The sequence below is a fragment of the Anastrepha ludens genome, chromosome 4, assembly GCF_028408465.1.
Source record: "Anastrepha ludens isolate Willacy chromosome 4, idAnaLude1.1, whole genome shotgun sequence".
In the NCBI taxonomy this organism is placed as follows: Eukaryota; Metazoa; Arthropoda; class Insecta; order Diptera; family Tephritidae; genus Anastrepha; species Anastrepha ludens.
The window spans coordinates 59,890,743-59,908,015 of NC_071500.1; the positions used below are offsets into that span (position 1 = coordinate 59,890,743).

At 37.8% G+C, this 17,273-nt stretch overlaps 1 protein-coding gene across 3 annotated transcripts; it reads left to right on the forward strand.

Moving 5' to 3' along the window:
- The first annotated feature begins 2,402 nt into the window (after positions 1-2,402).
- LOC128862559 (mucin-17) lies at positions 2,403-15,196 on the forward strand. Of its 3 annotated transcripts, none has more exons than XR_008454495.1 (5): positions 2,403-2,638; positions 6,515-11,501; positions 14,109-14,503; positions 14,574-14,979; positions 15,044-15,196. XR_008454495.1 is itself a non-coding variant. In XM_054101259.1 (5 exons), exons 1-5 carry the CDS (start codon positions 2,633-2,635, stop codon positions 14,814-14,816), a joined length of 5,535 nt encoding a protein of 1,844 aa, XP_053957234.1. In that variant the 5' UTR covers positions 2,403-2,632; the 3' UTR covers positions 14,817-15,196. The 3 variants fall into 3 exon arrangements, 2 of the variants coding, with proteins under 2 accessions (XP_053957234.1, XP_053957233.1); XM_054101259.1 differs by having other exon boundaries at positions 6,515-6,827; positions 6,924-11,501; positions 14,574-15,196; XM_054101258.1 differs by having other exon boundaries at positions 14,574-15,196.
- The last annotated feature ends 2,077 nt before the right edge of the window (positions 15,197-17,273 follow it).

Below are 17,273 nucleotides of genomic sequence, written 5' to 3' on the forward strand. Positions count from 1 at the left end.
GACTATCGAGCAATCCCAACTATCGACAGTTAATAACTGAAAGATTTTGATCACCGAATGAATTTTTACCTTTATGTACTCATTTATTTATTTATTCAAATTTGGGCATCAATATTAAAATAACACTAAAAAATGTAGCACAATAAATGTATTCAATATAATATTATTGTAAAATAAATATTAGAAATATCCTGAAGAAGCTATTAAAGCATTTAAATAGCTAGTTTTGGAGGTATCCACTTCTGAGTGGCAAAGGTGCTTCCAAAATTGGGTCAAGCGAATACAGAAGTGTATTGAATTTTGAGAAACAATGAAGCCATTTGCGTTTGTATGGCGCTCAACTCTGCCATAGTCGGTACTATCACGCATATTCTGGGCTTGTTGGCCTATGCTTTAGTACGTTTCTTCCGCAACAGCTGTCTCAATAGAAGCGTGCATCTCCATTCAGCGCTTACTCAGAAGTTCCAAAAAAATTATATTAAAATGTGAACATAAAATTAGAATTTCGATGTTTATTTCATATTTTATTTAATTTGCAGCCACCGTAGCCGAATGGGCTGGTGCGTGAGAAAACGTAGGTTCGAATCTCGGTGAAAGACCAAAAAGAAGAGAAAGTGTTTTCCAATGGTCGCCCCTCGGCAGGCAATGGCAAATCTCCGAGTGTATTTCTGCTATGAAAAAGCTCCTCATAAAAAAATCTGCCGTTCGAAGTCGATTTGAAACTGTAGGTTCCTCCATTTGTGGAACAATGTCAACAAGACGCACACCACAAATAGAAGAAGCAGCTCTGGCAAATACCCAAAAGGCAACCTTCGTATAAGTAGAAAAATTGGGCGTAGAATGTCCTTTCTATACTCGTAATAAGTATCTAAACCTGGCTGAACAAATAGGCACTCAGCTTCTCTAATGAATGTTGAAAAGACTTTGCTAGATAAATCATACCGCCTAGGGGTTCGAGTTGTATGTTTCAATTTCCGTTTGTCTGTATGCTCGGACTTATCGTCGCCCTAACCGGTGCTTTGCAAAGCACAGTCGATGTTCACGGGCTAAGTAACCAGTAAGCAACCTAGTGCTAGCCCTCCCTAATAATCTAATGTCCTTTCTACAGAACGGATAATCGAACAGATTTAGCAGTTTACGGTTTCACAGCGCTAATGCCCGTTGACAAAATGTGATTTTTCGATTATTTTCTCATTAACTCATTGTCAACCTCATTGTCTTCGATTTCGCATTAGCCTCGTACCCGGAATAACTGTATTTTTTGCTGCCAGAAATTGGGGGATGTAACAGGGCTCCTTAATGAGATTAGATGTAAATAACAGTTAGAGGATAGCCTTAAAAACCGATATATATATATCATACAAATAATTAGCATTTATACCTTTTTTGGGTGTCTGGTCGAGCTCCGATCTTAAAATGAACCTACAAATGCGGCTTTAAGAGCTTTATCGAGATCTGTGCGGCGCAGTTCGAGATTGCTAGCACTTCAATTAGAAGTTAAGGTCATAGTTGATATTTATGTATATGCCCACTGTGACATTTTTTTGCATATATATATGATACGTAAATTGGACACATACACACACTGTTATATATAATCATATAAATTATGCATTCTTTGTTTTATCAATTTTCTAATTAGCTTTTTGCAAGACAACGCTCCTTACAAATATTTAAATATGTACATCTGTGTGGAAATAGTTTCTTATAGATGTCCGTATGTATATGTATATTTATATCTACATACACATATACATACATATGTGCGTTTGCATATTTGTATATATATATATATATATATATATATATATAAGTATTTATTCATATACAAAAAGTGCTTCAGTAGATACATCAGCGTTCGTAAAGGTGGGGCATATGCTCAAACACGAAAACTCAAACATGCCAACACAAACAACAACTTAAAAAGCTACGCAACTAAACGCACCCGTATCGGCGCAGCAGATACGCATGTTCGGTTGCCGAAAAATCGTGCACTCGTTTTTTACATGTAGTTGGCATACGCAGAGAACGCAAGCCAAACTATAGCAAGAGGTAACTCCAATAAACAAACCAAAAGCTGCAAAGTGCACTACGCCGGCGCAACCAATAGTCGTTAGACGCACCAATTGTAGTTGTAGTTCACCAAGCGTTTTGGCGCATGCTTCGCCTTTTTGCGAATTCATAATTTTGATTCATGCCATTATATATATATGTACAATCTAGCACTAGTTGTCACAGCCTTTTTGGATATACTGCCAATTTTTGTTGCCACTGTCGCCACCACCACCGCTGCTGCCACTGTCACTATCGCTGCTACTGCTGATGCTGTGATCGGTTGGGGACCACATTGACCGTATATAAACGACAATAGGGCTTGGCTAGCTGGTAGTGTTTCGCGACGCTCCAGTTCGTTGGAGCGCAAATCAAATCGTTAACGCCCATTGAAAAGGATACGCGCGCGCGACAAACCATCAACAATTACCTTGGATATGTGTATATGTATACAGGATTAAAATTACATAAGTGCTAATAAATGTCCAATGTGATAAGGACCTTAATATGTAGTTGAATCGAAGACTTCGAAATATATTTTATTAACAATTTTTAATTAAGAATTATCAAAAAAGAGAGTATGAAGGTGAGTGTTGCTAAAAACATACTGCATAAGTGCTCATAGTATATATGTATGTATAGTATGTGCATGCGGTGCAAATTAGTGAGAATAAAATTGTGTAAGCTAGTTACAGCCATAAATGGAGGTGTTTATTGTGCATACATCTGTATGTGTGCATGTGCGTAGGTAAAAGTGATGAAAATGTGCCTATAAAATGTCTTTTTAGGGACTGAAAAATTATGACGAAAAATTACAAAATATAGGAATATTGGGCCAAACTGGGATTATTCGAAAAGTGTGAACATAATTGTGTTAAAAAATTATTAGCAGGTGACAAAAAGCCGGGAATTATTTAAATATATATAAAAGGTTCATTGGACTTGAAACTGTGAAATAATCAAAGGTATAAGTTTGTTAAAGTCAACTTGAGAAAGATAGAACTGAATTATTTTAATTTCATTTACCCTCCCATAAATTTGTAAAGGTTATTGGTAAGTACAAGTCAGATCTTTTAAATAACTGTTATTAAATACTTCCAGTGGTTTTTAAATTATGTTCCTTTAAGTACGCATTATTGATTACATACCGTTATTTGTTTTTTTTTTCATGATTAGTAATCGATTATAAATGGAAGTAGTCAAAAAATAATCATTATTATTTACCATTAAAAATAGTTTAAAAAAATCAAAATTAATTAAAATTTTAGCAATCATATTTTTAGTTATTTTACCTTAAACTAGATTTAATCGCTAAATATATATAATATATATATGTACATATTATTGCCCTGGAATGGAATATTATATAAATGCAATGGTCTTTTTAACCTGCTTGTTTTAGGAGCCACCAAATCTCTTGGTGCTCCTTGGCTCGACCAATTCAAATTTAAATATATATATATATTATTGGTGCTTACACCCGTTTTGGATGTTCGGCTAAACTCCTCCTATTTGTGGCGAGCGTCTTGATGTTGTTCCAAAAATGCAGGGACCTACAGTTTTAAGCTGACTCCGAACAGCAGACCGTTTTTATTTTATAAGGAGTTTTTTTCATCGCAGAAATCACTAATTAGGCGGAATTATCTACTAATTTAAAAATTCGTAAATTTGCAAAAACTGCCTAAAAACGATCATATTTAAATTGCATATTTGAACTATTTTTGATTATATTTCGATTTTTCATAAATTTTGTGCGCCAGCATGTTTTCTTTGCCAACAATAACTTCAATAACTCTTGTGACTGTACAAGAACAAGTTAGTTATAATTGTTAGAGCTCTAGAGTAAGCTTAGCGAAGTCAAGCCCTTTTCCATTTGTACTTTGAAATGTGCCCAGCGGTGCCGCAAGGCTAAAATTCCCTATTAATTTGGATTCTATTTAAAAATTAATCGAACGCTTCAAAATCCATTTCTCGGGATATTGTCACCAAGTATCAAAACGATGAGTGTTGCAAAAACCCTATAAGGCTTGCTCTGCCCAATTTCTGACTCAGTTCAAAGCAGTTCGAATATAAAAATTCTAGCAAAAGGTTCTATACCATGGACAGTTATCAATTACCAATTTACCATTTTTTCTACAGCTCGGTTTCTTAAATGGGAATAAATGCCAGGCTAGATTGAGGGCTTCTAAGAAAAAATATTTATCCACTTTCGTATTCACCGACATATTTCAATAACCCAGTGAGGCTAATGCTGCTGTTTGGCCCGATTACCCAAGCAAAGGTTGTATGAAAAATAGAGGCAGATGTAGCAATAATCAAGGACAGTGCAGGTATTATAGAATAAACGGTTATCCAAAAGTTGCCAACCCGTTAAAGCTTCTTTCAAAATCTTTCATTTGAAAAAAACTTTGTAATTTATATCTTAATGCTTAAACTAAAAAAATAATTGAAACTCCATTGAAAAAATTTTCAGCATCAAAGAATTCCTAAGCATCTTTCGTTTGACATTTATATTCTAATATGCATAGAACAAATATGATAATATTATATTAATATTTTTTAACTAGATGGCAACCTTACCCTAAAAAATCGTTTTCAAGTTCTCTTAAAGGGCTTTTGTTGATACCTATATTGTAAAATATTGTTTAATTAGTTCTCATTTTTTACTTTTATGGCAACCCTGATGCTCTCTTAAATATACCCATATTGTGCTATTTTAATTATTTATTATAAGTATATTATTATTGACATGTTCAAGAAATATTATATAAACATATAAATATTTGGGAAATTAGTCCAGTCACAAAGGATTTCCACCTATTTCTCCACGTGCTAAAGCTGTTAGTTCGGTATATGATTTGCTCGTCTCTCTGTTGATTCTTCTTCGCCATGTTGTTTTCGGTCGACCCCTATTTCTTCTTCCTTGCGGATTCCATTCCAAAGCGACATGTGCTACTTCGCTCACAGGTTTGCGTAGAGTGTGGCCGATATTTATTTAACTTAGATATTTAATTTACTTAAAAATTTAATAGATGGCAGTTCTATACGAAAGTTTTTACTGTACTAAAATTGTACCAACATTGTAATACACAGGTTTTTCCAAAAAAGCTGTTATTTTGATATTAAAATAAAAATACTATTTTTTAATATAAATAATCGGATGTTTATTTCATTATAAAGAGGAAGGTATGCCATTAATAGTGGAAAATAACATCAGACAAATGACCACCACGACCACGCTTACAGGGCAATATCCTTTTCATGCAATTTTCCATAACCGAATTGCAAAGTGGCTGCCCTATGTCCTCGATAGCCTCACAAATTGATGGCTGATGGCGTAGACCTCACAAAAAAAGTCACAAGGTTTTAAATCACAAGATCTCGGTGGCCAATTGTGATCACCTCTTCGAGAGATAACACGGTCCGGAAACTTTTCCCGTAAAAGATCAATGGTTTCTCTGCTTGTGTGGCACATAGCGCCGTCTTGTTGGAAATAAATGTTGTCCAGACCAATACCATTCAATTCCGGCCATAAACAAGCGTTAATCATCTCTCGATAGCGCAATCCATTCATTCATAACACCTGTTATTGGAAAACCTTTTATTTTACTACATATTTTGTTGTATGTATGTGTATATATGATGTAAGCTTACTAGGGAACCGCCCACTAAATACTCAATGGCGGTGTGGAAACTGAATATTCCCAATTTTTGTTTGAATTAAACCCAATCCATGTTCCTTCCGGTTTAATATTACTGGCGAATGTTATAAAAAATGCACATGTTGACAACGCTCGCACGAGAAAAAGAGTTTCGCATCTAGCATCTAGGTTAGCTATGGCTTTTTAACGATGACTTAATCGAAGTCCAATAATTTTACCATTTTGTAACAAATTTTGTATAAGTCTTAAAATTATAATGAAATAATTATTTTCGCTCCCAAATTTTCTTCTATAATTTTTACGAACATTTTTAAATGATCAAGTTTTAAACCACATTATTGAGACCTAGTAAGTTTTTGGGGCATCAAAAGGCTGATTCAATGGTAGTTGGAGTAATCTGCCGGACCCATAATTTTGATAATTGAGCAAAGCAGGCCTTGTCTCGAAATTCCCTTTTTCCTAATACCTCGCTGTGGTATTTCTGTATTCTATTGACATTTACAACACGATTTCGATAAGAGCAGTATGCTCGTATCAAACCTACTTTTTAGGGATCTGCAAATCAGCAAACATTAGGCCGTTCATTACGAGTACTAAAATTTCCTACCATTGTCTACATTGAAGGTGAATTGAGCAGGTAGTTAAAGCTTGTTCAGAGCACCATCTCACTAAGTTTCGATGCGAATGAGTTTAGGACAATGAATTCAGAAAAAAATATTAAAATATAAAAAGTAAAAAATTGTAATGCAATGAAAGACTCCATTTAGCATTAATTAATTTATTTCATTTTTTAATTTCAGATTCAATTAGCGCTATTGTGCTTTTGTAGCACAGTGTGGGCGAGTACAAAACCAATCGTTATACCAGACTGCGTACTCGCAGCGTCAGCTGGTTATGCTTACCCTCCGCCAAACGTGCAACTATCAGTGACTCCCGCAAGAGCTAAATATAAAATTCCTTTGTCATTGGGAAGTCAGTCGGATAGTGGATATCTAAATGTTGATACAGTGAAATCATCCGAATCATATTATGAAAGCGAAGTTGGAGTATCTCGGGTTGGACTGGGTGATAAGTTATTGCAAATATCAACCAATGCTGCGCCAAAGAATGGAGGTATTACATATGCAGATCAGCCTCTTAAAACTTCTGGGCTCATCCAGCAAGACATTGAATTAAAAAATTTGCTTACACCTTCCATTTCTAAAACAGTGCTCATACCACCCAAAGTGGAGGGAATATCAAACGCATACCTACCGCCTGTCGCAACCGTCGAATCAAAAGTAACCAAAATTGGAGCTCTTACTTCGCCTGGATTATCAAAGACTTATACTACAATACCGAATCTCAAATTCCAAAGCTTCACATCACCTGCTGGGTCGAAAAGTTCTGAATATGAATCATCGGAATACTCATACTATCAATCTAGCCCAACGATCTCGAAAGCTTCCACATATGTCACACCATTCCAAGCAGGACAACTAAACTCATACGCGCCTGCAATATCCTATAACACTCCATACACTCAAAAGTTAACAAATCCCTTAATATCCACATCTCTCACTAAATTGGATGGAAATCTGCTAACCGAGAAAGCGTTCTCGTCGCTTGGATCTTACTCGTACGCACCGCATATATCAAGCACTTACCTTTCAAGTACACCCGTTTCGCAATATACTCCACTGTCAGTGGGATATTCGTCAGGCTTGAAAGCGGGAGCATATCAATCGCAATACGTAACATCTGGTGTAGATTTATCTAAATATGGTGCTGGTGGACCAACATCAAGCCAATACATTTCGAAACCAATACAACAAATTAGTTATGCCGCTCCAGCTATTCAAAAGATTGCAATAACTAATGTACCTGCGCCAGTCATTACAAAATACTCTGGCCCCGTATCAAATATCGTTAGCTACGCAGCTCCAAGCGCTAAATCTGTTATTTCAAGTGGGGCATATTCCCATCAACAAGTATCAAAACCAGTATCTTCAACAGCATATGTTTCAGGAGTTGTAACTCCAGCAGTTACACCAGCAATTGCTCACTACCCAGTGGCTGCAGCCGAGGAATCTGGTTATAGTAGTGAAAAGTATAGTACGAATGGAGCTATATCTCACCAATTTGTTTCCAAGCCAACACAATCAGTGAGTTTCGTTAGTCCAAGCGTATCTAAAGTGGCTGCCATAACAACACCACTTGTAGCACCAGCGGTTGCTCAGTACTCTTCCGGTCTTACCTTGAATAAAGAGGTAGGTTATGCTGTTCCCTCTCTTTCATCTCTCTCTACCGGATCTCCGTCTCTTAAGTATGCAAGTGGTGGAGCAGTTTCTCATCAGTATGTCTCGAAACCTTTGCAGACTGTGGGCTATGCAACTACACCGGTAGCTAAGGTACCTGCCATTGCTATTCCAGCCGTATCTACAGTAACAGCTGCCGCTGCTCCCACGGTTACGCAATATTCTACAGGTCTTGGAGTTTCTCAACATGGCAGTTATACTGCTCCCTCAGTTACAGTGTATTCTTCAGGCCACGGAATTTCGAGTAGCGGCGTTTCTCTTCAACATATTTCAAAGCCTATACAACCACTTGTCCAAACATATACAGCTCCTGTGATAAGTAAGGTCGCAGCTACGGCTCCAATAATAACGTCCGGCATAACACAATATTCTTCAGGTTCTGGCTTATCGTCTATCCACTCAGGCTCTCAATCTGTTAAATATTCAGGCGGTGGCGCAGTTTCTCATCAGTATGTTTCGAAACCCTTGCAGGCAGTAAGCTATGCCCCTGCACCGGTAGGTAAAGTACCAGTAGCCAGCATTCCAGTAGTTAGCAAAGTTGCAACTTACGCTGTACCGTCAATTACACAATTTTCTTCTGGGCTCGGAGTTTCACAACATGGCCACTACGCCGGTTCAGGTCAAGGAATTTCTGCTGGCGCAGTTTCTCATCAAGAGATCTCCAAACCTATACAGACATTAACTTATTCAGCTCCCACGATATCCAAGGTTTCAGCAATTTCACCAGTTATAAAACCAGCTGTAACAGCTATCCAGTTGGAAACACAATCCGCCAAATATACAAGCAGCGGAGCAGTCTCGCATCAATATGTTTCGAAACCCGTACAGACTTCAAGTTATGCCGCAGTCCCCTTAACTAAAGTTGCTCCCGTCACTTCGCCTACGCTTTCACAATATAATTCTGGTCTCGGAGTATCTAAAATTGTCAACTATGCTGCACCAGCCGTATCGTCTATCACTAGCAGCAACTATGCGTCATACGGCTCCTCGGGAGGAATTTCACATCAGCCTTTGACATATTCGGCCCCTGCAATAACTAAAGTCGCTGCCGCGGTACCTGTAATAAATCCCGTAGTAACACAATACACTTCAGGCTCTGGGTTATCGTCTATTCATTCGGGATCTCAATCTGTCAAGTATGAAGGTGGCGGCGCAATTTCACATCAATACGTTTCGAAACCTATACAACCTTTAGCTTATTCAACTCCAGTGATTGGCAAATCTATACAGACAGTGAGCTATGAAGCTGCACCAGTTGCGAAGATACCAACCGTTGCAGTCCCTGCTATTGCTAAAGTGGGAACTTATGCCGCACCTGCTATTACCCAGTATTCTGCTGGTCTCGGAGTTTCCCAACATGGTGGTGCAGTTTCACATCAATATGTTTCAAAACCTATACAACCTTTGACGTATTCAACTCCAGCAATAGGCAAATCTATACAAACAGTGAGCTATGAAGCTGCACCAGTTGCGAAGATACCAACAGTTGCAGTCCCTGCTATTGCGAAAGTGGGAACTTATGCCGCACCTGCGATTACCCAGTATTCTTCTGGTCTCGGAGTTTCCCAACATGGTGGTGCAGTTTCACATCAATATGTTTCAAAACCTATACAACCTTTGACGTATTCAACTCCAGCAATAGGCAAATCTATACAAACAGTGAGCTATGAAGCTGCACCAGTTGCGAAGATACCAACAGTTGCAGTCCCTGCTATTGCTAAAGTGGGAACTTATGCCGCACCTGCGATTACCCAGTATTCTTCTGGTCTCGGAGTTTCCCAACATGGTGGTGCAGTTTCACATCAATATGTTTCAAAACCTATACAACCTTTGACGTATTCAACTCCAGCAATAGGCAAATCTATACAAACAGTGAGCTATGAAGCTGCACCAGTTGCGAAGATACCAACAGTTGCAGTCCCTGCTATTGCTAAAGTGGGAACTTATGCCGCACCTGCGATTACCCAGTATTCTTCTGGTCTCGGAGTTTCCCAACATGGTGGTGCAGTTTCACATCAATACGTTTCGAAACCTATACAACCTTTGACGTATTCAACTCCAGCGATTGGCAAATCTATACAAACAGTGAGCTATGAGGCTGCACCAATAGCAAAAGTACCAACCGTTGCACTCCCGGCTATTGCGAAAGTGGGAACTTACGCCGCACCTGCAATTACACAGTATTCTTCTGGTCTCGGAGTTTCCCAACATGGTGGTGCAGTTTCACATCAATACGTTTCCAAACCTATACAACCTTTGACGTATTCAACTCCAGCAGTTGGCAAGATCGCTGCTGTATCCCCAGTGTTAACACCAGTTGTAACTCAATACCCTTCGGGCTCTTCATCTATCCATGCGGGTGCTCAATCCGTGAAATACGGAAGTAGTGGAGCGATTTCTCATCAGTATGTTTCGAAGCCTTTACAAACCATTAGCTATGCAGCGTCACCGCTGGTAAAAACCCCTGCCGTTGCTATCCCAGCAGTTGCAAAAGTAGAAGCATATCCCGCACCCACTGTGACAAAATATTCCTCTGGCCTTGGAATTTCACAACATAGCAGTTATGCTACTGCTCCCGCCGTTTCAGCCATACGTACAGGTGTACAACCAGTTATATACTCGGCCCCTGCTATAACCAAAGTCGCTGCACCAGTCGTAGCGCCAATTGTAACGTCTGGTCTCACCCAATACTCTTCAGGCTCTGACTTAACTGCCACACATTTAGGATCTCAATCAGTAAAATATGCAAGTGGTGGTGCAGTTTCCCATCAATACGTTTCCAAACCTTTGCAAACCGTAACCTATGCGACGGCACCAGACGTTTCAGCTTTAAATTATGCCAACCCGTCGATTAAGTCGGTTAATTTGGGAGCGCAGTCTGTAAAATATGCCGGTGGCGGTGCTATATCCCATCAGCTCGTTTCGAAGCCGTCGCAACCACTTCTATTTGCAACTCAAGCAGCTACATTGACAACTTCTGCTAAAGATTACCTTGCGCCAACACTTGATATAACAAAATCGTCATCCTATCCACTACCAGGCGTAATATCCATACATTCCAGCACTGGGTCAGCAAAATACGGTTCCAGTGGATCTGTTTCTCATCAATACATCTCCAAGCAGCCCGCCATTGCAGTAAGCAAAATAAATCCTTACTCAGTGCCAGCCATCACGCCAGTTATATCTACTCCTGCGTTAGCAAAAGTAGCAACATATGCCTCGCCAGCCTTATCAGCAATCCATTCAAGTACAGGTTTAGCTAAGCTGTCAAGCAGTGGTGCTATATCTCAACAATACTCCAGTATATCTACTAAAGCAGGTATCGGTGGATATGCAGTTCAGAGTTCACTTGGCAGTTTAGGTTTGGGTAAAGATCTGACCAATGCAGCGCTCCTACACCAACAGAAAATTCCTATTGTAGCAAACTTGGCGCAACCCGTTTATGGCAAATCTGGCTTGAGTTATTCCGCTTCAACACCGCTAACATCAAGTAATATATGAATTGCTAATTTTAACAAATATACTTATTTAAATTAATAAGCCGGTGACCGTGACCTAGATTTGCTTACACATACCTTACACCACCACTCCTTGTCCTGCATTGCCTTAGACAAACCCATGACTAATCATAACTTTAGGAATATAGTCCTCCCCCTCCCCAATTGAAATAATTATTTTAAAATATAATGATTTAATTTGGGCACCTAAGAAATGAGCTATGAATGAACAAACAAAACAACACCTATGGTAGTCATACCGAGGGTCCATAGAGGTCAAAGGTGAAATGAGTTAAATATGCAAATATGAACAGATACGTTTATGGAATTTTCGACTACTTTTACTATTGCATAAAAAGAAATTAGTCAAACTGTTATACACTGCATGGCATATATAATGCATACTCGTAAAATGTATATGTTTTTATCGACATTTAAAAAATTTTTTAAACCATATAGAAGTATGATATTTCAAACTTTGATTGGCTTGGAAATCGCCTTAACCTTAAACGCTGGTAATGTTGGATGGCGAATTTGGATGCCACAACCAAATTACGGTAGCCGCTCCCTAGCTATGGTATGGTCATCAAGATCTTACTGAAATTCTATCGGGTTTTGAAACTAGGGGCATCAGATTTATATTAGGCAACTTTTAGATCCTTTTCGTGTTCCGCTAACAACTGATACCTGCATTTGGGATCGAACTCCCAATTTTTACAAGAAGAAACCTTTCGAAACATCGCGTTGAAATTTCTAGAAACGTGCTTAATATATCGGTCAGTTCATAAGTTCGTGCGTTTTTTAAAGATGGTTTTAAAATTAATAAAAAAGATGTTTAAAGTATTTATTAATCAATAATATATTTTCCTTCATTATTTACATTGTTTTCTTAACGGAAAATTCTTAACTCCCTGCTCAAAAACTTGTTTGTCCTTGGAACCAAAATACGCTTCGATATCCCTTTTTATAGCTTCTTTTGAGGAGTAGTTCTTGTTACTCATATGGGATTGAAGTCCAAGGAAAAAGTGATAATCACAAGGTGCAATATCCGTAGAGTATGGTGGATGCGGCATTAGCTCCCATCCGAGCTCGTTCAACTTGCCTAATGTTTACCTTGCGGTATGAGGTCTTGCGTTTTCGTGGTGAAACAAAACTTTGCGTCTATTCACTAAAGACGGTCGATTTTTTAAGTGCCTCATTCAGGTTTGCTAGCTGATGGGAATAATAAGCAGCAGTTATCGTCTGGTTTGGTTTCAGAAGTTCATAATAAAGAATACCGGCCATATCCCACCAAATAGACAGGAGAATCTTCTTGGGGTGAACGCCATCTCTAGGGGTCGGTTCTGGTGTTTCATCTTTATCTAACCATTGGCGTTTGCGAACAGGATTATTGTAAAGGACCCATTTTTCATCACCAGTAACGATACGGTTCAAAAACTTTCATTTTCAAGCCGTTGCAGCAGCTGAGAACACACATTCACTCTCTGCTGTAGGTTGGCGACGGAAAGTCTATGCGGAACCCATTTTCCCAGCTTTGAAACCTTTCCCAACTGAACCAGGTGCCTGTGAACTGTTCCGTGCGATAAATTTTGAAAACTACTTTTGCGCACTCCTTACACTCAGGGTATCCTATCCGTGAACAGTGTTTATTTCTACAGCAACAGTTGTTGCATTTTTACCACTTTTATAAAAAAAATACAAAATATGCTTCTTATACGCGTTCGAAGATTCCATTTTTTTTTTTACCAACACGTGCTTCTATCCGCGATTAAAATCACTTGTTGTATGCACAATATATCAAAGAAAATATAAATAGTTCCGTTATATTCCGCAACTAATTTTTTTTTTGCAAAAATCGTACAAAAGTGAAGTTATGGGTAAAATACGCACGAACTTATGGACTGACGAACGTTTCTCTTTCTTTTCTATCATTTGGTATTTGGATTTCATATCCGGACCCGGAGCCACTATGATTCTATGAGTCTTCACACATGTTTCTTGGTGGCTGGTTACTTAAGCTCTTGGCTCTCTCTTTCCGGCTTTCTTTCCTGATAAGAGACCTACACAGCTCGCAGGTTTCGTATGGTTTTGCTGCAAACCAATTGTTTTTTAAATGCACTGAAGACTGGAAATGCAATCCTATTGCTCTCAAACTTGGAGTCCATTTTCAAATTTACTTCAGTTGGTATTCCAGCATGCTGTGTTGCGCCATACAGTACACATGCCCCGTTTTTCTGTAATCTCTAAGCCGGTTAGATATCCTAGACTGCACTCGATTAGTAGACGAAGGACCTACCTTGTTACATGCTTTTATTGCAACAGGAATTAGTTACGTTGAAAATCTAAAGCTCACTTCCTGGACAAAGACGCTCAAAAAATGTCCCCTCGCATAAAAAAAAACGGTTTTCTAAAAAAACGGTAAAAAAATCTATCGAATTATTATAAATATAATGTGCTATTTTAGAACTAACACTTCAGTAAATATCGCAAAGCCTGAAAATCCTATATTTGCGAATTTTAAAATCCTTACAATGTGTGTGCGGTATTAGAGGAAATTCCTTTTTCAAATAACGTAAATATGGAATGTATTCATTTTATAGCTGGGTATTCAACAATACCTTCGGCGCACGGCGGTCCATATTATGGAGCAATAGCATTGGGACACACCGGGTTGTCACCGATCTTGAAACTTGGTGGAACTGGGCCATCATCTCTACACGGAGTCGGCGGCAGTTTAAGTTTATCGCCATTAAAATACAGTACAGTCCAAGGGAGTTTGCCTATTTTAAAGGACCAGAGGGATCTACTTAGTGGCTATGCGCACGGAGTTGGAGGTATTGGTCCGCTTGGCGCTGGACTCTATCGATATGCACCATCAATCTCACCTTTACTAGCGCATAGTACTAGCCCCGCAACTTATCTGAAGACACAACCTGCACTCAAAATACAACCAGCTGTTATCAAAACGATTCCAGAAAAACACTATGAACATTATGTGAGTATTTTATCAATACTTCTAAATTTCTCCTATAAAATATTTTGATTTTTGTTTTTAATTATTTCAGAGTGACCATGCTAGATATGCCTTCGAGTATGGCGTAAATGACCCATATACAGGAGATATAAAGCATCAGAAGGAAGAACGGGATGGAGATGTTGTAAAAGGCGAATACTCTCTGGTGGAGCCCGATGGTAATGTTCGCACCGTTAAATACTATGCCGATTGGGAGACAGGATTCCATGCTGAAGTCATTAATAGTCGAGATTCCGGCAAATTAGTCACAAAACGGAGTTCAAAAAAATCGTGAATATTGTTAAGATTATGAAAGAAATTTTAGTTAAATACACTCATCATCATTTTGTATCATCTCTTACGTATTTGTAGTTAGTTTAAAAAATGTCATCAATGTACAGAGAAATGTACATTTGTGAAAAACCATTACAGCGCAATGTTATTCCATACACTCGTATGTATGTACATATGTAAACCTAGACCTTCGGATAAATATGTATATTATTTCTTCTTGTTTTGTAGCGGCTCCGTTAAAGCATTTTTCAAAAAAATCGAGTCTAGATCACAATAAGTATGTGTACAACAATATTTTCCCAAGCATGTCTTCTTCATGATTTTCCAGTTTTCAACCGATAAAGGCCATTGTAAATAAAAAATAAATAAAATACGCGCATAAGTGTCTAAACTAAAACATTTGTTTTGTATTGCTTTCATCGAAATAGTCATTTCATTGCAAACAGGCATTTTAAATAATTTTTGTTTGAAAATATGTTTATTTGATTAATAAGAATACATTTTACGAGAGGAAAAGAGAGAAGAAAGCCTTTCATTACCATGGCAAGAGACATTGTTTCCCAAAAAATTCCAGCAGTTCATGGCTTCAGTTGTGTTTCTATGAAGTAACCTCTAGGCAGGAACGGAACGCCCGCTTATGATGCCGCTTATATGAGAAAGTAAGCTCAAAACAAATTTGACTTAAGGATTGACCAAGGTTCATCCTTCAGGAAGTGAAGCTGCAAGCGAGTAAACGACTACTATAAAAATATTTATATTATATATATATATATACATGGACATGTGTATACAATTAGCTCGTATGTACATTCTTTACTGGGTGTTTAGTCGAGCACCTCCTTCCGGTATGCCTCCCACAAATGAAGGGACCTACAGTAAACGTCTCCGGAAAGCAAATACACCATACCGAAAACTTTTCAGCCCAATTAACATTAGCCCTGTCTAACGCGTTATGTACTCATACAAATGATTCTTTTTAAAGGAAAGAAATATGGGCATTTTGAAATCAAACTAGGAACATTTTAAGTAAAAAGCTTATGCATATGTAACTAAAAACAGTTAATTCCAAATAAATTACATAATTCCAAAATGAATTTTATTACTTGTTTTATTTTTAAAACAGAATGTTCAAAGATTTCACCATTTGAAATTTACGTTATTTTCTTTTTTTCTTTTTTTTTCAAGAGCATATCTTCTGGTTCGTCTGTTATAATTAAATGTTCACTATTTAATAATTCTTCGTATTCTATTATATGTTTTTTTTCTGCATTTTTACTTATGGTGCCAGGCAGTGCTGAATTTTTATTTTAAATTCAGTAGATCGTACCGCATAAGAATCACAATTCCAAGATTTAGCGGGCGCCGTAGCCGAATAGGTTGGTGCGTGACTAACATTTGGAATTCGGAGAGAACGTAGGTTCGAATCTCCATGAAACACCAAAATTGAGAAAAAATTGTTTCTAATAGCTGTCGCCCCTCGGCAGGCAATGCCAAATCTCCGAGTGTATTTCTGCCATGGAAAAGCTCCTCATCAGCTTAAAACTGTAGGTCCCTCCAACGTCAAGACGCACGCCACAAATAGGAGGAGCAGCTCGGCCAAACACCCAACAAGGGTGTAAGCGCCAATTATATACATATATATATTAAGATTTTCTATATGTAAATTTTCGTCTACTTCGTCAATATCAGGTCAGGTGTATCAGCTAATTGTAAAAGCTCTTCCTCATCAAAATCTTCAGCGTCATTTATTAATTCATAAATATCTCCTTCATCCATGTCATTAAATCCTTCTCTACCTACTGATCTAGCAATATTTACTATAGGTTCGATATTTATATTTGTAGAACCTGAAATATTTTCGTGCAAAACGATTTCAGGCCAATTATTTTTCGAACAGACCTTTAATGTCTAGCACTTTAACTCCTCAACAGAGCCCTTTAATTCCTCAACAGATAAAAAATATAATATTAACTACACACATTTTAAAATTGAGAAATATATCCACATCTCTGGTGATTTCATATGTGGATTGCATTCAAATTTTTCCAATATACATATTCCAATTCCAATGTACATAAGTTCAAGTGTTGGAATAAAATTCAAGTGGTTTTATAATACACTAGTTAAACAGTTGGAGTATTGATGTAGACATGGTCTGAAAAGTTACGGGCCTAACATATAGATGGCACTAGTTTTATTGCATTCACATCTTTTCCAGTTAGTACTAACATTAAAAAGACAGATGTTAAAATTTCATGGTATTCTATTCATTAGTTCGTGAGTAATTGTGCTAAGAGTAACTTTCCTTTCGTTATTTTCAAAATAAAGGCTAAAAAAAAATTTCATATTTTAATTTTACACTGCATTTTGATGAGAAGGAATCCGTTCAAGTGAAACAATGGCTTGAAAAGTGTTATGAAGACACCGTTCCATCAGGAACAACAATAAACCGATGCTT

Bases quoted from the DNA above. Each gene is read 5' to 3' on its own strand.
- LOC128862559 (XM_054101258.1), top strand. The intron at 11,502-14,108 runs GTAATATATGAA...TTCATTTTATAG, and splicing joins TTCAACACCGCTAACATCAA to CTGGGTATTCAACAATACCT. The intron at 14,504-14,573 runs GTGAGTATTTTA...TAATTATTTCAG, and splicing joins AAAAACACTATGAACATTAT to AGTGACCATGCTAGATATGC.